The sequence below is a fragment of the Onychomys torridus genome, chromosome 14, assembly GCF_903995425.1.
Source record: "Onychomys torridus chromosome 14, mOncTor1.1, whole genome shotgun sequence".
Taxonomy (NCBI): Eukaryota; Metazoa; Chordata; class Mammalia; order Rodentia; family Cricetidae; genus Onychomys; species Onychomys torridus.
Window position 1 is genome coordinate 27,943,447 of NC_050456.1, and position 26,035 is coordinate 27,969,481.

The 26,035-nt window shown below is 42.7% G+C and overlaps 1 protein-coding gene and 1 pseudogene across 1 annotated transcript; both read right to left on the bottom strand.

Annotated features, from left to right (window-relative positions):
* Nucleotides 1–4,345: 4,345 nt before the first annotated feature.
* Trappc6b (trafficking protein particle complex 6B) lies at nt 4,346–23,299 on the bottom strand. Its single transcript, XM_036206667.1, has 6 exons — nt 22,994–23,299; nt 12,874–12,941; nt 11,126–11,243; nt 8,776–8,859; nt 5,353–5,446; nt 4,346–4,747 (listed from the first exon to the last, which is right to left on the bottom strand). The coding sequence occupies exons 1-6, from the start codon at nt 23,072–23,074 to the stop codon at nt 4,716–4,718; spliced, it is 477 nt and encodes a 158-aa protein (XP_036062560.1). The 5' UTR covers nt 23,075–23,299; the 3' UTR covers nt 4,346–4,715.
* LOC118595848 lies at nt 19,945–20,214 on the bottom strand (annotated as a pseudogene).
* Nucleotides 23,300–26,035: the final 2,736 nt, after the last annotated feature.

Genomic DNA, 26,035 nt, shown 5'->3' on the forward strand with positions numbered 1-26,035 from the left:
TTGTTTTTCAAGACAGGGTTTCTCTGTGTAGCTTTGCACCTTTCCTGGAACTCACTTTGTAGACCAGGTTGGCCTTGAACTCAGAGATCCACCTGCCTCTGCCTCCCGAGTACTGGGATCAAAGGTGTGCGCCACCACCACCCGGCTATAAATTTGTTATGATGTATAAGAGGCTCCAGGATAACACCCCATTCTAACTATAGGTGTCAAAGATGTTACAGTAGGGAATCCAGATGTTTAACAGGCTCCAGGATAACACTCCATTCTAACTATAGGTGGCAAAAATGTTATAGTAGGGAACCTAGATCATATGGCAGTCAGAGTCTCTGATTGGTCAAGGATACAGCCAAGCATGGTGACATGAACCTTTAATGCCAGCACCAACCATAGAGACCAGGAGGTCTGTATAGACAGGCAGTGACAAGGAAGTCATGTGGCTGGGCTTAGAGCCAATGAGAAAGAACAGGAAAGCAATAAAAACATAAGTCAGCCATTAGAAGGTCTCTCTCTGGGGAAGCTACTGCGGGTGGTAAGCTAAAGCTAGGTGAGTCTTGCTCTGATCTCTTTGGCTGTAACTCTGTATTTGGCTCTGTTTCTTATTTAATAAGACTGTTTAGAAATTCGTCTACAGAAAGGCCTTGAGGCACATCTGTGAGGAATTAACCAGATTAAGGCTAGACATCTTGTGATGGTTTATCTTGATCAGGTTAATTGATGTGAGAAGAATCATCTTAACCGGGCAGGGCCAATCTCTGCTTCAAGCTCCTAAGTTCCTGACTTCCAGGCCTGAGAAGCCAGAATAAACACTTCCACTCTTAAACTGCTTTTGAACGGGGGGGGGGGGGAGGCCGCCACGGGACACGACGGCGACGGGACACGGGATGGACGGACGGACGACACGGAAGAGCTGAGACTAAAAGAGTAAAAAGGGCCAGAAGGGAGAAATTGCAGGCCCTGATCACCAGGAGAATTGTTATTAAGGTCACAATGTGAGAACCTGGGCCAACAGTGCTAGTATATTTATATTTTACAGACTAAGGAATCTTGACATCTAGGCCTAAAAGAGTCCTCACACTCACTGCTGGTTACGGGTAAGGAATTACCCAGGCCTGACTGGAAACTACTAGGACTGAACAGACATTTCTCCAAAGAAGGAATAAATGACTAAATTAAAATGAAAACATGCTTGGTGCTGGAACACTCAGCATCGCATAGGAAGATGACAGCCAGTATATGATGATTGATGTGTGTGTGTGTCTTCCACACGAGATTTCTAACACACTGAGTCAAAGTCCCCGAGGCCCTCATGGGCTGCTAGCACTCTTCAGATGACAGGACCCCATCTGCTGTTGCCAAGTACAGGGAACAAAAGCTGCCAAAGCCCATTAAAGAGCTTCTTGAGCTGGGGAGATGGCCCAATGGTAGAGTGCCTGAAGTTCCCAGGACTCACGTCAGGCAGCTCTCCTGTGGAACTCCAGCTCCAGGGCATCCCATCCCCTCACTTCCTGGCACTTGCCCTCATGGACACAGCCACATACAGACAGGCGCCCATAATTTAAAATGAAAAATTTTTTAAGGTCTCGTCTACTCAAAATTTATATCTGAGAACAGCAAAAGGAGCTTTACCAGCTGCTTGGTGAAAATGAGAATAATGTTTGTAATTTTGTTTTCCCTTTTTGCTTTCCAGAGCAGCTAGCTGCACTAATTTACATCCTAGCACAACAAAGGGATCAAGGGACCTAATGTTCTACATTGTCAGGAACATCTGTTTTGTTTTACACACACACACACACACACACACACACACACACACCCCATATTGTATTATATACTGACCATCCTAAGAACTGTGAAGTAATAGCTTACTGTTTTGTTTGCATTTTCCTATGCAATGTTGAGCATTCCAGCACTGAGCGTGTTTTCATGTTTATTTGGTTATTTGTATTCCTTCTTTGGAAAGGTGTCTATTCAGTCCTAGCCGTTTTCAATCAGGCTGCTTCTGCTACTGAGTTATAGGAGTTCTTAAGAAAAAAAAAATTTTTGACAATGTCATACATATATATAATGTATTTTGATCCCACATTTCTCACTTATCTCCTCCCTCTCCCTTCAGGACCCTCCTTCTTCCCAACACCACCCCCTTACTTACATGTCTGTTTCAATCACCCACTGAGTTGAATTAGGGTTGTTCCCACACATACAGATCATGAGCAACTTAGCAGTGGCCAGAGGCCTGAGCTACAGAAGCTCTTTATGTACCTTTAGACATTTGTGATATTTTCCTTCAGTCTATTGAGCTGTTTATCTTCAAGGCCTTGGCCATGCAGCTTCTCCAGGTTGATCTAGCTCTGTTCATCTTCCTACTTCGGCTGCCTGTGCTCAGGGTGTGAGAGCCCAGAAATTATTACCCGGAGCAATCTGATGCTTTTCTCATTCTCTTCTAGAACTTTGCAGGGTAATTTTGTTGTTCTGTTTGAGACAGGATCGCAGTAGCTTGAATTTGTATGACCTTGAACTTCGAAGAGTGCTGGTGTTGTGTGTGTACTGCCACCATGTCATTTATACATTCCTCGTGGTGGAATTTAGGGCTTCATGAATGCTAGGCAAGTACTCTACCAACGGAACCACATCGTAAGGCCAATTTTTAAGATGTTTAAGTCTTTGATCCACCCCAGGTGATCACTGTGTGTGTAGTGTTAGTATAGTGATCCAGTTTCACTCTTTTGCACATGGATATTACTGTCCTAGCATTTGTAGAAGAGATGTGCTTGTTGGATTATTTTGTGAACTTAACATAAGCTAGAGTCATCTAGGAAGAGCAAATGTCAGTTGAGAAAAAATTGGCTTGAAAGCAAATCTGTGGGGTGGGTGTTTTCTTGACTAATGACTAATATGGGAAGGTCCAGCCCACAGTGGGCAGTGCCACCCTTGGTCCTGGATTGTATATGAAAGCAGGTGGAGCAAGCCAGTAAGCATCATGCCTCCATGGCTTCCTTTTCAGTCCCTGCTTCCAGGTTCCGGCCTTGGCTTCTCTCAATGGATTGGGGCTCAAGATAAGGAAGCCAAATAAACTCTTTCCTGCCCAAGCTGTTCTTGGTCATAGTTTTTAGTCACAGCAATGGAAACCTAACTAATATAGACATTTAGGGTGTTTTGTTTTTTAGGTTTTTTTCTATTTTCCTAAACCATATTCTACTTTTATTTTGGAAAGGCCTTTACCAAATCATAAAAGTAACCTCATATTTTCTGTAGTACTTTATGACTATTTTTATACATAAACCTTTTAAGGCTGCTATAACCTCAAGAAGAAGCATATTCAATTTTCCTTATAATCTCTTGAATAACTTAACTTCTCCCTTGTTTCTATTGAAAGAAGCTTCTTTTTTTTTTTTTTTTTCCTTAGTTTTTTTGAGACAGGGTTTCTCTGGGTAGCTTTCCGCCTTTCCTGGAACTCACTTGGTAGCCCAGGCTGGCCTCGAACTCACAGAGATCCGCCTGGCTCTGCCTCCTGAGTGCTGGGATCAAAGGCATGCGACACCACCGCCCGGCGAAAGAAGTTTCTTTTTGGCTAAAATTAACAAAATACATATTGACTAATGAAATGAGTATACAGTTCTCAAAAAGATGGTACAAATGACCAATAAACATAATAAAAAGTGCTCAATACTACTAGTCAGAAGAGAACTGCAAACTTGAGATCCCATCTCAGCAGGCAGCATGGAACTGATTTTAACAACAAATTCTGGTTAGGCTATGAACAAAATGGTGGTACTGAGAATTGAAACTTGTCCAGCCAGTACAGAAATCAGTACGGAGGCTCCTTAAAAAGACCTACTATGTGGTCCAATTGGAGCACCCAGCTGTTTACCTGACAGACTCCAAATTAACAAATCAGAGATCCTTGCGCATAGGTGTTTACTGTAGCACTACTGAAAAGCACTAAGTTATGGAGTCAACCTAAGTTTCACCAACAGAACAGACAGGAAAATTGATACACACACACACACACACACACACACACACACAAAAGAAATATTTTTAAAAGGATAAGGTGTGATCAGGAGTAAGTATAAAAATTACTTCCCAGTCTAATATTCTCTGGCACTAGAGTTATCAACTAACCTACATTTCACTTTGATTAATCAACAGAGGTCTCAAGGACTGAAATCTATTAAAGTAAAATTAAATTTTCAAGCAATTTAGACAGTAGCATATATATTTATATGAACATATATATACACACAATGTATAAATGAAATCCTTATATAAGCATACAAATTCTCTTAACAGAAATAAATTATAAACAATACAATAAAACTTAAGCTTAATTTAGCATAGTGGTTTGTTTTTTTTTAAATAACTAAAACAGATTTACTTTAACAAATTTTGGTCATTTGAACACAAACTCTTCTGATTGGTACATATTTTTCTATTCAGGAATTCAATACACCCTGAGTTTCACTTCCCAATCTATGATTAAATACGTATCACACTAAGGAAGTAAGGGTGTTTAAAATAATGAGCTTTACATCCTGGTGCCTAGTCCACTGCAATCACCTGGAACAGTTCAGTTAGTCTGTGTCATGGTGGAAGGACCTTCTATCTCCTGGGATTCGGTCTGCAGGAATCTGGTGAGCGCAGCCAGCCAACGATGAGGTGAAATCAGGACTTGCAACACTTTGTACAGGAGAGTCCCTCTTGTGCTTCACTGCACTCTACAGCTTCTGGATCATCACCTGAAATTTGCCTGAGGGGGGGGAAAAAAACAGAACAATTATTCTTCAATTTTTCAGGCATAAGGAAAACAAGCACATTATTTCCACTCAGGAAGTAGTTTTCATTCAAAGAACTTGCTATGTCAAAGGTCTTTTGCACCCCTTAAGGTATTCAATAAAGCCTATTCCACTGAATAACTGTCTGGTTTATGAGGAGGTGTCTTTCCTACATCCTGGGTCTGTCCCTCTGTCTCAACTCCCCCAACTCTGTTTAGAGACAGAGTCTCATTATGTAGCCCTGGCTTGGAGCTCACTATGTAGACCAAACCAGGCAAGCTTCAAACTCAGAGACTGCCTGCCTCTGCTTCCTCAATGCCAGGACTAAAGCTGTGAGTAACCATGCTTGGTAATTCTGGGTATCTCATTACTAATTTGTCAGTGGATAAGAAAATAATACAGTGAAATTCAATTAACTTGTTTTCTTGGTTAGTAGTACCTTGAGTGAAAAGATATTACATATTACCAAAATAAATGTGAAATACTAAAATAAAAGTTTCAGCATTTTTAGTTTCCACTACATTTAAAAGAAAAAGACCTGAAAAATGAGTTAAAAGATCTGTAAGGTAAACAAACTTACAGGCGGGCATTGAAGATACTTCAGCTGTTACAATACTTTTTATTCCCAAGTTTGACAAGCCACCTCTGATTAAGCCACATGTAAATGCTAGATACTAAAAGGGGAAAAAAAAATTAAAAATCAGTAAGGATTTACTAAAACAATAAGCTATTGATAAACATGGAATTGATTTAAGCTATGGTATCAACACATCACTGCTATGTTTTAAAAGGAGAATGAAGGAAGAGAAGACAAGAAGCAAGAGCACGAGGAAAAGGCAGGGCTAAAAAAAAAATGAAGTTGTGAAGCTGGCCTTAAATCCCAGCACTTAGGAAAGAGAAGTAGGCTGATCTCTGAGTTCAAGGCCAGCCTGATGTACAGTGAATTCAAAAACAGCCAGAGCTACATAGTACAAGGTGCGAAAAGCCACTGGTGGTACACCCCTGCACTTCAGCTGTTCAGGCTAAGGCAAGAGGATCATTTCTCTTTTTTTTTGAGACAGGATTTCTCTGTGTAGCTTTGCACCTTTCCTGGAACTCACTTGGTAGCCCAGGCTGGCCTCAAACTCACAGAGATCCGCCTGGCTCTGCCTCCCAAGTGCTGGCGTGTGCCACCACCGCCCGGCTAAGAGGATCATTTCTTGAGGTAGGAAATGGAGGCCAACCTGAGCAACACACGAGTCCCCACAACATGTGTCTCAGGTACACAGGAGCTGATTGATGGTCAATATGTCTCCTGTTTCACAGAAAATGGCTTACACAAAATGGTATAAGTGAAATTACAGCACAGATATTGTAAAGAACTGTTAGAGCTAAATCTAACTGTAACTAAAGCACATGGACAAATGATTTCAGCATAATCAATCTGGTGCTACAGAATAAGGCTCTGAATCTAGAGTAATAAGAAAAACAGAAACAACAGAGTTAGCTTGTAAGTGTTCTCCAGGCTGTGCACAGGGCTCTAACTAGACACTTAACTAGTTTTTAATTAGTTCTTTTTCTAGTCCCTTTAGCCTCCTTAATTTCTTGCCTATTTTCTTGGCCTTCCTATCAACACTGCTGACTAAGTGAAGATGTCTGTTTCTTTTTTCTTCTTTCACCTTTGAGACAGGGTCACATGTGGGTCAGCCAGGCCCAAACTTCCTATGTAGCTAGCTCCTGGTCTCCCAGCTTGTCTCCCAAATACTGGGATCACAAGCATATCCAGCTTCCTAAAACCAAACATCTCATCTTGTTTAAGACTTGAAGCTTAGCTACAGAGCTTGCCTGTAATCCTAGCACTCAAGTGGCTCAGGCAAGAGCATCACTACAAGTTGGAGACTAGCCTGGGCTTTGTGATAAGTGCTCTCAACTCAGCAGCCATCAATCTAGTCCCCCAGCAAAAAATCTTTAACTAAGATGCCGCAAAGTTAAGTGAGACTTAAAAGCAGTAAAATGTGAATAAAAAGAAAAACAATGACTATATATTAACCATAAAAATGCCTGAAGCCTAAATTCACTTGGTTCTGGTCCATGCTCTCTGTTTCAGATGTGGAGACTATCAGGAGGATCAGGAGGACAGCAGGAGGGAGGCAGACAAAAAGGGAGAGCAGTGGTCGAGGAGGACCAATAAGAACAAAGCATACATGAAAGAAGAGGGTTGGGGATTTAGCTCAGTGGTAGAGCGCTTGCCTAGCAAGCGAAAGGCCCTGGGTTCGGTCCTCAGCTCCACATACAAAAAAAAAAAAAAAAAAACCCATACATGAAAGAAGAATCATGACACCTTTGTATGGTCATTTTTAAAAACTCATAGAAAACTGAAGAATGAACAATATTTATAGATAAATAGCAAACTATACTTGCCTAGACACTTTAATATTTCAAAGGAATCTTTATATTACAATTTGTTATTCTGCCAGGCATAGTGACATAGGCCTTTAATCCCAGCACTTAGGAGGCAGTGAGTTCCAGGCCAGCCTGGTCTACAGAGCAAGTTTCAGACTAGCCAAGCTACAGAGTAAGATCCTGCTCCCTTCCAAAAACAAAACACCCTAAAATCTGTTTAAGTCTCCTTTAGTCCATCTGTTTACTCATTGACTTCTTTGTGAGATTAAAGGCAAAACCCACACAAACCCTAGAAATACAGATATACTTAATGTAAAACAAACTTTTAGAAACAAATGACAATTATATTTCTTAAACATTTTAGCCTAGCAAAGGAGATGATAAACTCTGAGGTAAGTAATTCTGCACAGCTTATGTCTGTGTCTGAGTACCTGTACTGAGATAACAACATCATATTAAAGAAAGAATCTGTAGTAAGTCTACATTCACTGAGTGTCTCAGGTACACAGGAGACATGGTCAACATGTCTCCTGTTTCATAGAAAATGGCTTAAACAAAATGGTATAAGTGAAATTACTATTTATTGAAACAGTGTACTTATTTATTTATTTATTTATTGGTCTTTTGAAACAAGATTTCTTTGTGTAGCTTGGCTGTCCAGGAACTCACTCTGTAGACCAGGCTGGCCTCGAACTCAGAAATGTGCCTATCACTGCCTTCCAAGCACTAGGATTAAGGGCATGAGCCACCGCCGCCACCACCACCATTACCAGCGAAAAAGTTTATTAAAAGACATTTAACTTGGATCTTTAACATTTGGGTTAAAAAAGGGGGTGGGGGGGGCACCGGAGAGGAGAGTTGCTTCAGTGGTTGAGACCTCTTACTCTTGCAAAGGACAAGAATTCGGTTCTCGGGCTGGAGAGATGGCTCAGAGGTTAAGAGCACTGGTTGCTGTTCCAGAGGTCCTGAGTTCTATTCCCAGCAACCACATGGTGGCTCACAACCATCTGTAATAAGATCTGGTGCCCTCTTCTGGTGTTCAGGTACATGCAAGCAAGCAGAACACTATATATAGATATTAAGTAAATAAATCTTAAAAAAAAAAAAAAAAAGAAAAGAAAAAAAAAGAATTTGGTTCTCAGCACCCACATGGAAGCTCACCATCTCATCATGCATCAGACACGCATATAGTGCACACATATAAGCAAGCAACACTTGTACACACAAAATAATAAAATAAAAAAATCTAGATTAAGAAAAAAAAAAGAAAGATCTACTTTAAAAAAAAGATCACTTAAGAACACGGGTATGGCTGGGCGGTGGTAGCGAACGCCTTTAATCCCAGCACTCGGGAGGCAGAGCCAGGCGGATCTCTGTGAGTTCGAGGCCAGCCTGGGCTACCAAGTGAGTTCCAGGAAAGGCGCAAAGCTACACAGAGAAACCCTGTCTCAAAAAACAAAAAAAAAAAAAAAAAAAAAAAAAAAAGAACATGGGTATGGGCTTCTCAATGAGTTGCTGAGATTACCATGTTTAATTTCAGTCTACTGTGATTGGCCTTGTAATTTTCCCTGTTACTCTATTTTTTTTTTGTTTTAGTACAAAACCAAATTCCATTAAATACCTTTGATGCATGTTCTAAATACTGTTTTCCTGCAGACAGCTGAGTAAGTAGTCGAAATTTGTTGTCCTGAAGTACATATATGCCCTGTATTAAAAGATTAAAAAACAGCATCAAAAATCCATGCAGTCTGCAGTCCTTAAAAATCACCTTACCCTAGGTAAGTGCAGCTTCCCATGACTATGATTCCATCACAAAGTCAGCAGCCTGTCTCAATAAATAAACAGATAAAATAGATAAGACTGGTAGACAGACGACAGACAGACAGACAGACAGACAGATAGGTGAATAAATAAGTGAACAGGTCAAGGAATAAAAAGAACATAAATCAGTTACTGCACATCCGAACAACTTCTTTTTTTTTTTTTGAGCTGAGGATCGAACCCAGGGCCTTGAGCTTGCTAGGCAAGTGCTCTACCACTGACCTAAATCCCTAACCCGCGAACAACTTCTTTTTAAGATTCATTTTTTTAAAACTGTTCATGTGGGCCAGGCGATGGTGGTGCACGTGATGCCTTTAATCCAATATCACTGCCTTTAATCCCAGCACTGGGGAGGCAGAAGCAGGCAGATCTCTGTGAGTTTGAGGCCATCTTGGACTCACCACAAAGTGAGTTCCAGGACAGCCAGGACTATTCCAGAGAAACCCTGTCTTGAAAAACTGTATATGAGAATGTACACATCAGTGTAGCTGCTCACTGAGATAAGAAGACATCAGATCCTCTAGAGCTGGAACTACAGGCAGCTATGAGTGTCTGACATGGACTGGGAAGTAAACTCAGGTCCTCTGTTAGAACATTATGAGCTCTTAACCACTGAGCCATCTCTCTAGTTAAACCAAAGCAAGTTATTTTCGAGTTAAATATAGTCTATGAATTAGACTTTAGAAATTATTCTAAAGATATAAATATGATAACTATTATGGTTCTGAGTGATAAATGAAGAATCAACCCTAAACCAAATTTCTTTGTCGTGCTACATTCCAAAGATTTTTTTTTTCCCAGTTCCAACAGTTTTATTGGAAAATATGTTTTGGAATATCATTTCTGGTGAGTGGAATGAAGAGCTATGTCCAGGGACCCTTCAGAAAAGCTAAAAAGGACCCTGTTTCGTCCAACTCCACTCACAGACCCAATGATGGCACAAACTAACAGTCGATGAGTAATCCCAGCTGAAACCACAGACTCATCCCATGGTCAGTATTTCCCATTGAATCACTGCCATGAATGATGGTCCTGCCAACTTGAATGTAGGACGTCCCCAGCTATCGAAATACCACCAAAAATGAGGTGTCTCTTTGCCCACTGCTAGAGGGCTATTGTATTTTTTGGTTTGTTTTTTTTGTTTGTTTTTTGAGGCAGAGTTTCTCTGTGTAACCCTGACTGTCCTAGAACTTGCTATGTAGACCAGGCTGGCCTCAGAGATCCAACTGCCTCTGCCTCCCTTTAATCCCTTTGTGGATTAAAGGTGTGCACCACCACACCCAGCTGAGTTATTTTTAGTTATGTGTTTATAAGTATGTGTGTGTACATGCATGTGGATTCCCAAAGAAGCCAGACACTGAATCCTCCTGGAGTTGGAATTTCAAGAGCTTTTGAAACATTTGTCATGAATGTTAGGAACCAACTCATGTCCTCTAGAAGAACAACAATTCACTTAAGCACTGAGCCATCTTTCCAGCCCCCATGCTGGCCTCAAACTCAGAGATCCACCTGCCTCTGCCTCCCAATGCTACATTTTAAAAATTTAACACTACTTAAGTAATTAGAGGAAAGAAACAGTTACAGTTACTCATAACTGTTGCTTTTTCCTTATTCACTTTACCCTACCAGAGAAAAAGACTGACTTATCAATAACATTAGAAAAACATGAAGTTTACCCCCTCCCCCCCACCAAAAAAAGGAGTTCTAGAGGGCTGGAGAGAGATGGCTCAGCTATTAGGATCACCTGCTACACTTGCAAAGGACCCAGGTCCAGTGCCCAGCAAACACACTGAAGCTCACAACCTTTCGTCCCAGCTGCAAGGAATCCGACACCCTCTTCTGGCCACTAAATACACAAGGTACTTTTACATACATAAAAATAAATCCTAAAAAATGTAACTGAAATAAGTAAATTAAGGGCCAACAAAGACAGCTCAGCATGTAAAAGCCCTTGTGCACAAGCCTCACAATCTCAACTGGATGCCTGAACCCACGGTAGATGGAAATACAACCCAGAAGCTGTCCTCTAACCTCACTGTGCCACGCAAGCAGTTACATTCACACATACATCATATACAACAATAGGTAGTAAATATTTGATACGAAGGACATTCACATTAAGTGGCTTTAAAAAAGATTTATCTAAATACCTGATGATTTGTCCTTAGATTGTCAATTTGTTTCTTGAATACTGTAGTCCAAAAATCTTTACATATGAACTTCATGATGTCTAATTCATCCTTGAACCTTGCAGTATCTTTTGTAAACCTAAAAGATTAACTAGAAGTAATACAATATATTTCTTCCAAAGAAAACAAAGGGGGAATTATTTTTCTAACAAGGGGTAAATTATTAACCAATTTCTAAATGCCACTATTACTAAACATTTATTGACAGTCATACAGTGATTAACACCAATCTCATCTCAGTGGATTTACATTCTATCACATAATTATGGGGCTCAAGAGTCTATTATTTATTAGTCAGCCATATTTTCTGTGACAATTCAAACTTGAACATGAAAAAGTCTATTATTTATTAGTCAGTCATATTTTTGGTGACAATTCAAACTTGAACATGAAAAACAACAAAAACGACCTCATAGAATGTGGTGGTTTGTGCCTATAATTCAAGCACTCTGGAGGCTGAGGTAAGATCTCCACAGGTCTGAGGCCAATCTGGGCTTTATGAGTTCCGGGGCAGGTTGGGAGGTTGGACTACAGTATGAAACTTTATTTAAAAAAAAAAAAATGCTGGGTGATGGCGCACACCTTTAATCCCAGCCCTCAGGAGGCAGAGGCAGGTGGATCTCTATGAGTTCCAGGAGTTCAAGACCAGCCTAGTGAGTTCCAGGACAGCCAAGGCTATACGAAGAAACCCTGTCTCCAAAAACCAAAACCCAAAAAAAGACTAAGCATAGTCTTTTATATAAAATCTAATCTAATCTAATCTAAATTCAACTATTTAGATATTCAGAAAGGAAAACAAAAAGCAAAAAAGAAGTGATCCATGCCTCTGCAGTTAAACAAAATTCCATTTCTATTCTGTTTTTAAAAACCTACTAAGCCATAAACAGAAAACGCAATGAGACTGTAAATAGATATTTCAATATATTAATGTTTTCACAGGGGAAAAAAAAAACATGTATGTAAAATAGGTCTTCCTCAATTATTAAAACATAAAATTTGAAGCTGAAGGCCGGGCGGTGGTAGCACACACCTTTAATCCCAGCACTCGGGAGGTAGAGCCAGGCGGATCTCTGTGAGTTCCAGGCCAGCCTGGTCTACCAAGTGAGTTCCAGAAAAGGCGCAAAGCTACACAGAGAAACCCTGTCTCGAAAAACCAAAAAAAAATTTGAAGCTGAGCACAGTGGAGAATGGTTATAATCCCAGTACTTAGAGGACTGACAGCATGAATAGCAAGTCTGCAGCCAATCTGGGTTACACAGCAAGGCCAAGTCCATAAACAAAAATAATAAAACCTGAATAACAGAATTAAACAAGCATCAGATCTAAAGAGAATTTTTTCACAGTAATGGAACCCAGGGCCTCAGGCTCACTAAACACATGCCCTACTACTGATATACCAGCAGCCCCTTAAAAGCAATGTCCATTCTATCAACTACAAAACAGAAAAGAACCTGGGCACAAGCCTTTAATCCCAGCACTCAGGAGGCAGATCTCTGTGAGTTCGAGGCCAGCCTGGTCTGCAGAGTGAGATCCAGGACAGGCACCAAAACTACACAGAGAAACCTTATCTCAAAAAAAAAAAAAAAAAAAAACAGAAATTAAAAATTGGAAATTAAAAAATAAAATCTCAAGTGTTACATAACGATTCGAAACCGATCTTCTGGGTTCATACCTACCTGGAAGAAAATTTTCAAATCCATACTGCTCACCTTTCTATCAATCCTTGTCCCACTCGAAACCCCATGTTTTCCAGCTTAGTAATACATCGTCCATTTTCCTACGAAAAAAGTTTCGAATACTTAGAATTCTAAGACAACTGTATTTTAAAACAGTAAAATAGAAATCAGAGAATAAAAAGGTGGCTCAGCAGGTAAAGTACTTGCCACCAACCCTGATGATTTAATCCATAGGACCCAGGCTAGAAGCAGAGAAATTCTCCAGTTCTGACCTCCACATGTGCACTATGATATATACATGGCACACTCGGGGACACAGACACACACACAAACTAAATATTTTTTTAATCAGTTCCTTTTCTATATACCACTTGCAAAGAAAGAAATCAGGGGGCAAACGAATTCACAATGACTTAAAAAGTAAATAAATTACAAAAAGATAGAAGAACTCTCACAACCAAAAAGTCTATTTAACAACTTTTTATTTAAATGTTTCATTGTAAGTGTCTGGGGAGCATGTCACCGCACACAGGTGGAAGTCAAAGCACAATTTCTAGGTCTTATAGTTCTCTTTCTACCACAGGAACCCAAGGGACTCAACAATTCAACTCAGGATCTCAGGCTTGGCAGCAGGCACCTTTGGAATAAGTTAAGGAAAGCTGGCAAGAAACTACCAAGCTAAGGCTGGGCATGGATAATTAAGAATAAGTCTCCGTGGGCTGTAGAGATGGCTCAGGCTTGGCAGCAGGCACCTTTGTAAGTAAGCAACTTAACAGCCCTAAATTTGTCTTCCATGTAGTGTGAGTGTGTGTGTGTGTGTGTGTGTGTGTGTGTGTGTGCGCGCGCGCGCGCGCGCGCACGCACACACCATGCTCACAATGCACATGTGGGAGTGAGAAACAAATTGAGTTGGTTTGCTCCTTCCACCATGTGGTTCCGAGGAATCCAACTCAGGTTCTCGGGCTTGGTAACAAGCACCCTGTTGTTTGTTTTTACTCTTTTTGGGGTCCCACCACCCAGCTCCCAAATAAATCACACACAGGGGCTTTTTCTTTTTTTAATTTATTTATTATGTATACAGTGGTCTGCTTGCATCTATGCCTGCAGGCCAGAATAAGGCACCAGATCTCATTACAGATGGTTGTGAGCCACCATGTGGTTGCTGGGAATTGAACTCAGGACCTCTGGAAAAGCAGCCAGTGCTCTTAACCACTGAGCCATCTCTCCAGCCCACAGAGACTTATTCTTAATTATGAATGCCCAGCCTTAGCTTGGTAGTTTCTTGCCAGCTTTCCTTAACTTATTCTAACTACCTTTTGCCTCTGGGATTTTCCCATTCTCTAACTTCTGAAAATCTTACTCTTACTCTGTGGCTTGCTGTGTAGCTAGGTAGCTGGCCCCTGGAGTCCTCCTCCTTCTCTGGCTCCTAGCTCTCTCCTCTCAGATTTCTCCTTGTCTATATCCTCTCTGCCTGCCAGCCCCTCCTTTCCTTTCTCCTGCCTTGCTATTGGCCAGTTCTTTAGTTGACCATCAGGTGTTTTATACAAGCACAGTAACACAGCTTCACAGAGCTAAACAAATGCAATGTAAGCAAAAGTAGCATACATTAAAATAATATTCTACTACAGCACCCTTTCCAACTGAGTCTCTGCTGGTGATAGAGGACAATTTTGAAATGCTAAAAAATAAATTCAAGATAACACTAGAGTGCGTGCGCATGTGCACGCGCGCGCGCACACACACACACACACACACACACACACACACGTACGTTTGAATGAATTTACACCACTTTAGGAGATAATGCTCTCCCCAGAGCCACAGGCTAACTAACAAAAACTAGGTGTGCCAGGAGTGGAACCTCCCTCTGAGCTGTTGCCAAGGGGAAGTTAGGAGATTCCCCAAAACAATAGGCTGTATCTGGAAGTTCTTGTGTGTCCCCCACAATCCCACAGCTGCTCAGACCCAAATAAACACACAGAGGCTTAGATTAATTATGAATTGTATAGCCATGGCCTATGGCTCAAGCTTCTTGTTAGCTAGCTCTTATATCTTAAATTAATCCATTTCTATTCCTCTATAAGTTGCCACATGGCTGTGTCTTACTGGTGTCTTTACATCTTGCTGCTTCTGCCAGTGGCTTGCATGGTCTCCTTCCTCTTTCTCCTCCCACTGTCTCTCTTTCATTTTCCCACCTGGCTCCATCCTGCCCTGCCACAGGCCAGCTGATACAGCTTTATTTATCAACCAGTCAGAGCAGCACATATTTACAGCATACAGAAAGACATCCCACAGCAATAGGCTATTGCCCTTGCCCTTGGCTGCCTCCGAGAACCTGAAGTAAGACCCTATTGCTGAAGACACAACACACGTCACAAACTGAGCTGGAACTGACTAGAAGTACACTCCCTTGAAGACTAGCTACCACAGTATCCAAAAGTAGTATGCAAGCTGCCAAGGGAGAAAAGCAATCAACAGTCATACCCAGCTGTGATGCCTATAAACCACAACAATGACCAGCATGGCAGAATGTCATCCCCAAGGGTACAATAGTCGCACTTATATTTTGGGGGTAAACAGCAGATAGCTAATTGAACATAAGGCCTCTTCAAGAGGAAGGGAGTCATGCCCGGTACTATGACCTTAACCAATTACCTTTGAAATCATGAACCTAGAGGAGAACCTCCTACTGCCATTTTCCTAAACCAATATAATTTCTAACTGCATTCTCAATGCTTATCTTTATACCTACATATGTTTCTTCTGCAACAGATGGAGACCATTACAGAAGCCCACAACAGGTGAAACATAGAAAACAATAGACTGTGAGGGGCCCAATACCAATTGATACATCTACAACATGACCCCTATATATAAGGCTCAGAGAATGTATCAGAATGGGGCGAGGGGACAGCAAACTGCAAGAGCCAGAGGATCTGCTGTGAGACTAGGCTGTGTCTTCCGTGTATGAGAGGAACGCCGCACTCAAACTCTCAACACTACAGTCACCTTAACAAAACCTACACAATACCAGTTGCCATGCCAACAAAGACAGGGGATGTCTCACAAGGCCCCACCTCTAAATGAAGAGCTATGAGCCTTTAATGACTGCAGAGAGAGGGAGAATCAGTCTTCTTCAGGGAGGAGTCCTTTATAGGTTATTCAATCCCAAGTTGTCAGCCCTAAATAACACACAACACTAGAGGGGCTCAGTAGGGCGTGTGTGTGTGTGTGTGTGTGTGTGTGTGTGTGTGTGTGTATGTGTGTGTGTGAACAATAATTAAGAATAGGTCGTGTTTCAGAGTGGGGGAGCATGGGATAAGTCAGAAGAGAAAAAAGGTGAGGTGGAAGTGATGTAAATACAGTACTAATGCATGAAATTCTCAAAAAATTTTAAATAAAAAAAAAGTTGAAGAAAAGTGAAGGAAAAAAGAAGGTACTAGATGAAATACCTCTCATGCTTATGGATTAGTGAATATACTGTGAAAGTCAACGCCCAATCGCTATCAAGATTCTAGTAAGATCCTCACAGAACTAGACGAACGAAACCTAAAAGCTGCTGAAGATCCAAATAGCCAAAGCAATCCTGAGCGGAAAGAATAATGCTGCACACTCCAGAGCTATAGAAAGGAAAGCAGCACGAGACTGGCAGGAAAACAGCCACAAAGACCAACCCCGAAACAAACTCATACAGCCACAGCTGACTCTTCATAAACACAGCACAAACATACACGGGTGAACAGCGCTGGGGGTGTGGGTGAACGACAGAACACTCACATAGCGGGGACTCACACAAGACCCTAGCCACAATCTGGGGTTCCTTCCAGGGAAGGGGGATCCCTGAAAACACTGGATGGTCACAGGTAAAAGCATGAAAATAGTTCTCTCACTCTGCACAAAAATAAATTCAAATGGATCAGAGATCTTAATGTGAAAACCTGAAACTCTGAAATTGCTAACGTAAAACAATTTAAGATATAATCAGAGGCAAAACATTTCAGAAAAGGTTCCCAGTAGCACTGGAAATAATCTTAGAAACTGCCATATGAGATCCTATGCAATAAAGGGTTCTATTTAACAGTCAGCAAAGTGAAGAGATAACCCACAGAATGACAGACTGGAAAAAAAAAAATCTCTGCTAAGTATACATCAGACATGGGATTGCTATCTTGATTCTGTAAAGACCTCAAAAGAAAGGAAGAAGGAAGGAAGGAGGGAGGGAGGGAGGGAGGGAGGGAGGGAGGAAGGAAGGAAGGAAGGAAGGAAGGAAGGAAGGAAGGAAGGAAGGACCCCTAGGGAAGAACCTACTACTATACTGTGACTCTGCAAAGTGGGCACAGTACTAAACCAAGTCCCAGTGACTCATCTTTATATTCATAGATTACTGCATCTCTCAACCCTCAGAGACTTGTTTGCAGTCCACAGTGATTAACAAAGACTCACCTTGGTCACAGTGAGGACATTAAATCTGCAGAGTGCTCATCCATAAATAGGACATCTTTATCATACACTCTCCTCTCAAGGGATCATTGCAGAAAAGAGAACAGAAAGACTAAAAAATGCCACATCCAACCTCTACATTCAGCAAGATTCTGCACATCCCTCTCAAGGGACTACACCAGTAATGGATAGAACTTAGAAAAGACCATATTGAATGAAATAACCCAGAAAGACAAACATCACATATTCCCTCTCATTTGAAGTTCCTAGCTCAAAATCTTTAGATATAAAATGTAGTCCTCACCCCTCACCAAGGAAATTTCTTTCTGCATTAGAGACCATTGCAGAAAACCACACAGTTCAAAATGCAGAGTGGTAGTCAGTCCCAACTGATACATCTCCAACACAGCTCCTGCATCTGAGGCTCAGGAATCATAACGGAGGAAGGAGAAGAAAGATTTAATGAGCCAGAGGAATAGGAAGTTTGCTGAGATTGTGTCTCCTAGAAATGTCAGAAGATACACCCATGAAATCTTCCCAACATGGTTGCCTAAATATGACCTGAATAAGAACCAATAGACATGCTAATGTGGAAGAGAGAAAGCTCCTGAGGCCTCAACCCTAGACAAAGAACTACAGGTGACTAAGGAACCCTGAGAGGAGGTGAAACAATCTGTTTTTACAGAATCATCCAGGAACATATTAGCAGGGACTATAGTTATATAGACACTCAAATCATACCACCTATGACCAAAGAAACTTAAGAGTAGGAAAGGGATTACTTCATTTACACTTCCATGTCACAGTGCACCACGAGGAAGCCAAGGCTGGAACTCAACAGAGAAACCATGTTTTCCAGCTTTATTATTCACAGGTTAGTTAGCTTTCTTACACAGTCCAGGACTACCTGAGTAGGGATGGTGCCACCCACAATGGACTGGGGGGTTCTCCTGCATTGGTTAAAAACAAAGACAATTCTCCACAGACATATCCATAGGCCAGTCTGATCTAGGCAATTCCTCTATCCAGGCTTGAAACTCAGATGACTCCAGGCCAGCAGCTCTCAACCAAGAAGTCACCCCTTTGGGGGTCAAACATCCTTTCACAGGGGTTGCATATCAGATATGCTGCATATCAGATACATTATGATTCATAAAGTAGCAAAATTACAGTTATGAAGTAGCAATGGAAATAATTTTATGATTTGGGGTCACCACAACATGAAGAACTGAATTAAAGGGTTGTAGTATTAGTCTAGGCTGTGTCAAGTTGACAATTAGAGCTAATTAGGACAGCCAGTAAAGGTCAATTACAGCCAAACCTAACAAACCAGAGTTCAATCCCCAGGACCCACAGAGTGGAAGGAGAAAACTGATTCCTGAAAGTTGTCCTTTGGCATATACATGTGCGTCATTGCACATGGGTGCACACACACAAATAATAAATAGGTATTTCTAAAATGACATATAATCCTGTCAAGAATGGTTTCAGTCTTTAAAAACAATATTAAGGGCTAGAGAGATGGCTCAGCAGTTAAAAGTACTGAGTGCTCTTCCAGAGGTCCCAGGTTAAATTACCAGCACCACATAGTGGCTCACAACCATATGTTTTAGGGGATCTGATGGCCTTTTCTGGCCTCCTGGGCACCAGTCACACATATGGTGCACAGACATAAACGTAGGGGAAAAAGAGAAAAAAACCTCATACACAAAAGATGAATAATAAAAATGTTGAAGTGTATGTTTTAAAAATGGGCAGACCCTTGCAGCTGCTTCCATCACGTAGCACTGCGGGGCTTCTGCCAGGGGCCCGCCCTCTTCTGAACCACTCAGTCTTTCTTTCCTTACCTACTTCCTAGATACTGGCCCAAGCAAACAGGCTTTCGCTGGGACTCTGGGCTTCTTCCCTGGCTCTCTGAAGTCCCTCCTTTTGTTATGTGGCTGTCTACTTCCACCACAAACACCACTGGATTTTCTCTTTCTCTTCTTCATGCCCCTCTCCTGGCAGCACCTGAGCCTTACAGCTTGCCGCCGCATGTGATGTTATTTTTCTCTTAAGGGCTACTAGAACTACCCCTGAACTTAAAACAACAGCAGGGGGCTGAGACAGATGACTTAGCCAATAAGAGCTCTGGCTGTTCTTCCAGAGGACCTGGGTTCAGTTCCCAGAAACCACATGGAGGCTCGCATCCATCTGTAACTTCAGTTCTAAGAGATCTGATGCCCTTTTCTGGTTTTAATTAGAAAAATTTAAAAAGTCAGTGAGATGGCTCAGTAGGTAAAGGTGCTTGCTGCCAAGACTAGAGCCCTAAGCTGATCCTGGGAACCCACATGAAAGAAGTAAAGAACTGAATCCAACAAGTTCTCTTCTCACATGCATACAGTGGCATACCCACCCACACCTTTCTGCCCTGCTCAGCTACCAGGAACAAAATTAGTACACAGACAACACCCTTACACACAAAGTAAGATACAAATAAGAATGTTTAAAAAGGAAAATTTTTTTAAGTTTAAAAATATTTTTTTAAACAAAAACAATCTCACAGCATTACTTGTTACCTGATAATAACATAAGGGTCACCAAAACAGTATGCTTAAGTGTTTCAGACTGTGTTCCCAAAAATCCCTGTATCACCTTCTCAACCTCTGGGTTCCTGGGCCATTTCTAGTTGGAGACACTCTGTAGCAGAGGGATATTAGTTCCTCTTAGTGTGATCACACCCAGTTGTTTTCTCGACTTTAAGAATGTGTGCTAATGGAGGTTCACGAACTCATCAAAGGCTACATAAAAGTGCTCTGTTTGATCCATCTGCATGTTCACTTGTTCATACAGCCAAGCCTGAATATGAGACCTATTTTGCAAGTGTCTGAAAATGAGGATAATGGGCTGCACCATCACCATTGGCACCTTCTGGCACTGGCCACTGTCCGCCATAGCGGAAGTCACAGGGACCACTGGAGTAGGAAAAGCCACCTCAGAAAGTAACTTAGAAAAAAAAAAAAAGAAAAAGAAAAAATTTAAATGTTAGGTGGCATGGTGGTGTATGCCTTTAATCCCTGCACTCCCGAAGCAGGTAGATCTCTGTGAGTTCAAGGCAAGCTTGGCCTACATACAGAGTTCAAGCTAGTCATGATTGCACAATGAAACACTCTCAGATCATCATCATCATCACCACCACCACCACCACCACCACCACCACCACCACCACCACCACCGCTCTCTATTTGGTTTTCCCTCTCCCAACTATAAATACATTGAAATAGGTAAATAAAACCTTTTTATGAGATTTTATAAGGTTTTTGTTTTACAAGAATCTGTTGTGAGTAGAACAACTATGTTTGTATTACTTTGAGCTAACCCCAGGAGAAAGTGATTAAAAGGTGGAAGATAAGAAAAAGAAGGATGGGAAGGAAGCTAGACACTGTTTGCTCTTCCAGAAGACCTGGGTACAAGGCAGCTCACAACTGTCTGTATCTCTAGTTCCAGGGAATATGAAGCTCTCTTCTGGCCTCTGTGGGCATTAGGCATGCACGGAATGCACAGGCATACATGCAGGCAAGATACCCAGAGAAATAAATTTTTAAAATGTGAAGGCCAAGATGTGGTGTAGCATGCATTGAATCACAGCCCTTGGGAGGCAGAGTTTGCGGTCATTCTGGTCCACACTGAAGCTCCGGGACAACCAGGGCTATATTGTGAGACCCTGTCTCAGAACAAAACAAAACAAGCCTCAGTTTCAATCTTCTTCCTAATGGTATTTTCAATGATGTCATGCCCATCTTTCTTATAGTTTACAATATGTGTCTGCACCTTTTCTTAAGTGTCTCAAAAATTAAACCTGCATATAAGTCAATAGTCTCTGTCCCTCTTCTCTTTACCCCTTCTCTCACTAACAGTACCCCCTTCCAACCCACATGCTTTATCTACAGGGGGTAATTTCAACCTCCATTCCCATATTTAACCAAGACTTAGCATCCACCTCCCTACCTCTTAAGTCTCTTCTCTCTTCTCACTATATCTTCTGAATTCAGACCTTGATCATCTCCTGCCCTGACTCCTGTGAAAATTTATCTTCTCACTGCAAAGATCTCTTAGTCCAGACACTGAGCTAGCTATTTTCATTATAAGCAAATGGACCACATCGTTCCCTAACTTTAAGTCCCCCACTGAGAAACATCTGGGAGGCAGAGGTAAGCAGATCTCTTGTGAGTTTGAAGCTAGCCTGGTCTACATACCAAGTTCCAGGCCAGCCGGAGCTACACAGTAAGATGCTGTCTCCAAAACAAAGTCCTCACTCTTTCATATTCTATGACTTTAACTAGGATGCTTCCTTCCCTAGCCTTCACTCCTCTTGATCAACAGCACTAAAGAAGGGGCTCCTCCCAGCTGTGTCAGTGCACGCCAGCACTTGGGAGACAGAGTTAAGTGGATCTCTGTGAGTTCTAGTCCAGCCTGATCAACATGTTGAGTTCCAGGTAAACCAGGGCTAAAGAGTAAGACCCTGTCTCAAAAAAAAAAAAAGGAAGGAGGCCTCCTGACCATAACTTCAGGCTGTCTCATTTCTAAAATTTGATAACATTCTGTTATCTTATGACTAATTGCGACCCAATACTTTAATCAATAAATTCTATTCCCTAACGACTGTGAAGGAAGAGTTTAATCTTATTTACCCAGAAGGTCCAGTCCGAATTTTCTAAAAGAATCCCGAGGAAATAAGAACTCCCACATTCGATGTAACCTCCCCACAAGGATAAGGCCACTGTGTCATTCACTATTAACTATTAACCAAACTCCCAAAACCAGCTCTGCCATAATGAACACCAAACACTTTAAGTAATTAAGTAGCGTCATAATTATTGCTTAAAAAAAAAAAAAAATCTTGCGAAGTTTCCTATGCTTTAACTCCAAGGCTCATCAGGGTTCGGCCCTGGAAACGTGTGGTGGCGTGGTATCCCGAGTCAAGAGAAAGGTGGGAGAAGAGTCTCTCTGGGACAGCTGTAGTGGGCCTCTCCAAGTGCTGGGCGCACCAGGAAAAGTAAGCAGGTAAGCAAAACCAGCTGCTCTGCAGCTAAGACTCTCAGTAAATCCTAATAGGGCCAATTATTAAAAAAAAAAAAAAAAAAAAATCTGTGGCATGCACTCGGAGGAACAAACAGACACGAACACACCAAACTGAAGGCACAAGACAGAAAGGGTTGGGGGATTTAATCTCGGGAGGAGCCAGCCGAGACACACACACACACACACACACACACACACACACACGTACACACACACACACACACACACGTACACACACACACACACACACGTTACCGGCCTCGGGGTGGACACACACACACACACACACACACACACACACACACGTTACCGGCCTCGGGGTGGACACACACACACACACACACACACACACGTTACCGGCCTCGGGGTGGACACACACACACACACACACACACACACGTTACGGCTGCGGGATGCCACACACACACACACACACACACACACACACGTTACCGGCTGCGGGATGCCACACACACACACACACACACACACACACACACACACACACACACACACACACACGTTACGGCTGCGGGATGCCTCGGGGTGGACCAGTCCGGTCTCACCTAGGGGGCGTCTACGGCCGCCGCGGGGCGGGAGAGGAACGGGAGCAAGTGGCCCGCAGGACCCCGGGGTGCGTGGCGGCACTCACCACTTCCCCCTGCTCGGCGGACTTGTAGACTCCGGACACCATCTCGTTGTGGAGAAGCAGAAACAACGCCTCGTCCGCCATTTCCCGCCGATCCCTCCAGCGCCGCCGAGTCGGCTCCAGCTAGTGCGGGACTCGCGGTTCCCGTTAGCCCGCGCCGGCGGCCCGCACCGCCGCAGCCCGTGCGCGGCGGCCTACCCCGGTGCCGAGGCCGCGGAAGGCCGCTGTGGACCGCGCCCCTCCCTCCCCAGGGCCGCCGCCACTGGAACCCACCAGGCCCTCTTGACAGCTCCACACCCCGCAGAGCCCAGTGCGCCCGGCGCCGGGCGTGAGCAATTTCCGGTCTGGGGGTGAGCAACTTCCGGTGCTCTGCCCGGTTCTGGGAGGCCGGTGGTAACCCAGCTGCAGATGCAGCTGGTCCAGGTACTCAGCTAGGAGGAGAAAAGGACTTTTCTCCTGGACGAGGCAGAGTCGAGGTGGCACGGGGCTGGAGGATAAAGACCCAAGCGTCTGCCTTGAAAGTCGAGCGTGGTTGTTCATGCATGTAATCCCAGCACGCTGGGGGCTGAGGCAGGAGGATTGCCTTGAGTTTGAGACCGGCGTAAATTACAGAATGAGACCTCTGTCAAAAAACAAACAAGGGCTGGAGAGATGGCTCAGCGGTTAAGAGCACTGGCTGCTCTTCCAGAGGTCCTGAGTTCAGTTCCCAGCAACCACATGGTGGCTCCCAACCACCTGTAATGAGATCTGGTGCCTCTTCTGGCCTGCAAGCATACATGAAGACAGAACACTATGCATAATAAATAAATCTTTAAACAAACAAACGAACAAAAATTAAAGCAGTATTGTTAAGCTGATGAAAATCTGTTTCTGCCATCTCGGTGCTAATTATAAAACTTGGGCCGGAGAGATGGCTCGGCGGTTAAGAGACCTCAAATTCGATTCCCAGCACCCACATAGAGTGCTTCTCCACTGCCTGTAAATCCAGATCCAGGGGAGGACTTGATCTTTGGTTTCTGTGACCACTTGCGCTCAGGAGCGTCCCCGCACACACCACACCACACACACACACACACACACACACACACACACACACACACACCACTGCTAAAATATTTCTTTAAGTTATCTTGTGTTCTCTGACATGAAAAAGTAAACACTATGATTACTGGGCATGGTGATACACCTGTAATCCTAACACTCCGGAGATAGAGGCAAGAGGATAGGATCTGTCATCGGCGGCTACATGATTTGTGACCCATTTGAGTGTCGTCTCACAAATGAAAAGAATGAATGGATTGGAGGTAAGAGAAGAGTGTCTCTGTGCAGCTCAAGCTGACCTCAACCTTTGGGCTCCTCCAGCCTCACCTCACAAGTACTGAAGTTGAAAGTTTTCACCAGCATGTGTGCTTCTTCTAAACCCTGCCCAGACTGCAAATATCAGATATAGTGGATTAAACTCAGATTACAAAACAACAACAACACACCCTGAAAGCCATCTTAGCAGCAAAGTTTTTGGGGAGTTGGATTCAAGGGACAAGTAGAGCTTCCTCCAATGCAAGTGACTGACATTCCTACAGGATATTTTCCCTGAAATCTGTCTAGGTACACCTCTCTAGGGAACTTGGAATCATTGTTATTTAGAACAATTACATGGGTTTGTTTGTTTTGTTTTCCTAATAAATCCTTTCCAACATTTAGATTAATTTATGTCATTCATCATACGCATCAAACATAAAGAAGTCCCACCTGAAAGCCACATGTGGTGGTAGGCACTTGGGAAGAAGAAATGGAGACTTTCAGCATGAGGAGGACAGATTCAATGGACAGTTCCATTCTTACCCACAGCAGCCTAGCGAATTTCTATAATCTCTTTTTCTAAGACTTATTAATTTTTTATGTATGTGCATGGGTGTTTTGCCTACATATATGTCTATGCACCATTCACATGTCTGGTACTCTTGGAACACAGAAGAGGGTGTCAGAATCCCTAGAACTGGAGCTACCAATGGTTGTGAGCTGCCAAGTGGGTGCTGGGAATCAAATCCCTCTGGAAGAACAGCCAGTATTCTTAACCACTGAGCCATCTCTCCAGTGCCATAAATTCATTGCATTCCTAATTGTGTGTGTATGTGTCTGTACATGGGCACGAGAGTGAGTGTGGATGCTAGCAGAGGCCAGCAGCTGTAGGACCCCCTAGAATTGGAGCTACAAATAGTTGTGAACCACCTGGTATTGTGAAATATTCCTTTACACTGTGTGAAGATGTGTCACTGTGGTTGGTTTAATAAAGTGCTGAATGGCCAATAGCTAGGCAGGAAGAGGCTAGGCGGGACTTCTGGGGACAGAAGAAAAAAGGGGAGTCACCAGGCCAGGTGTGGTGGCACACACCTTTAATCCCAGCATTGGGGAGGCAGGCAGATCTCTGTGAGTTCGAGGCCAGACTGGTCTACAGAGTGAGTTCCAGAATAAGATCCAAAGTTACAGACAAACGCTGTCTCAAAAAACCAAAAAAAAAAAAAAAAAAAAAAAAAAAGTCCCCAGCTGGACACAGAGGAAACAGGACATGCAGGAGTAAACAAGCCATGCAACAGCATATAGATTAATTTTTAAAAATGGGTTATAGGAGCTATTTAGAAACAAGCCTAAGCTAAGGCTGAGCTTTCATAATTAATAATAAGTGTCTGTGTCATGATTTGAGGGCTGGTGGTTCAAAAAAGCCTGCTACGGCCTGATATGGGTAATGAGAACCAGACTTGCATCTTTGCAAGAACAGCAACCAAACTTTTGTTTGTTTGCTTCTTTTGTTTTGTTTTTTGAGACAGTGTTTCTCTGTGTAGCCCTGGCTGTCCTAGAACTCACTTGGTAGACCAGGCTGGCTTCAAATTCACAGAGATCCGCCTGCCTCTGCTTCCCCAGTGCTACGATCAAAGTTGCGTGCCCCCACTGTAGCCAGAAGTTTTCCTGGTCCCACCCAGCTCGCAGCTGCTCAGACCCAAATAAACACACAGACACTTATATTAATTAAAACTGTTTGGCCTAATG

What these genes read in the sequence shown, in the direction of transcription:
- Trappc6b (XM_036206667.1), bottom strand. Translation starts at nt 23,074, where the DNA reads ATGGCGGACGAGGCGTTGTTTCTGCTTCTCCACAACGAGATGGTGTCC. An exon ending in ATCTAAGGACAAATCATCAG is followed by an intron (nt 8,860 to 11,125) that starts GTATTTAGATAA and finishes CTTTTAATACAG; the next exon opens with GGCATATATGTACTTCAGGA. An exon ending in AGTATCTTCAATGCCCGCCT is followed by an intron (nt 4,748 to 5,352) that starts GTAAGTTTGTTT and finishes CCCCCCCCTCAG; the next exon opens with GCAAATTTCAGGTGATGATC.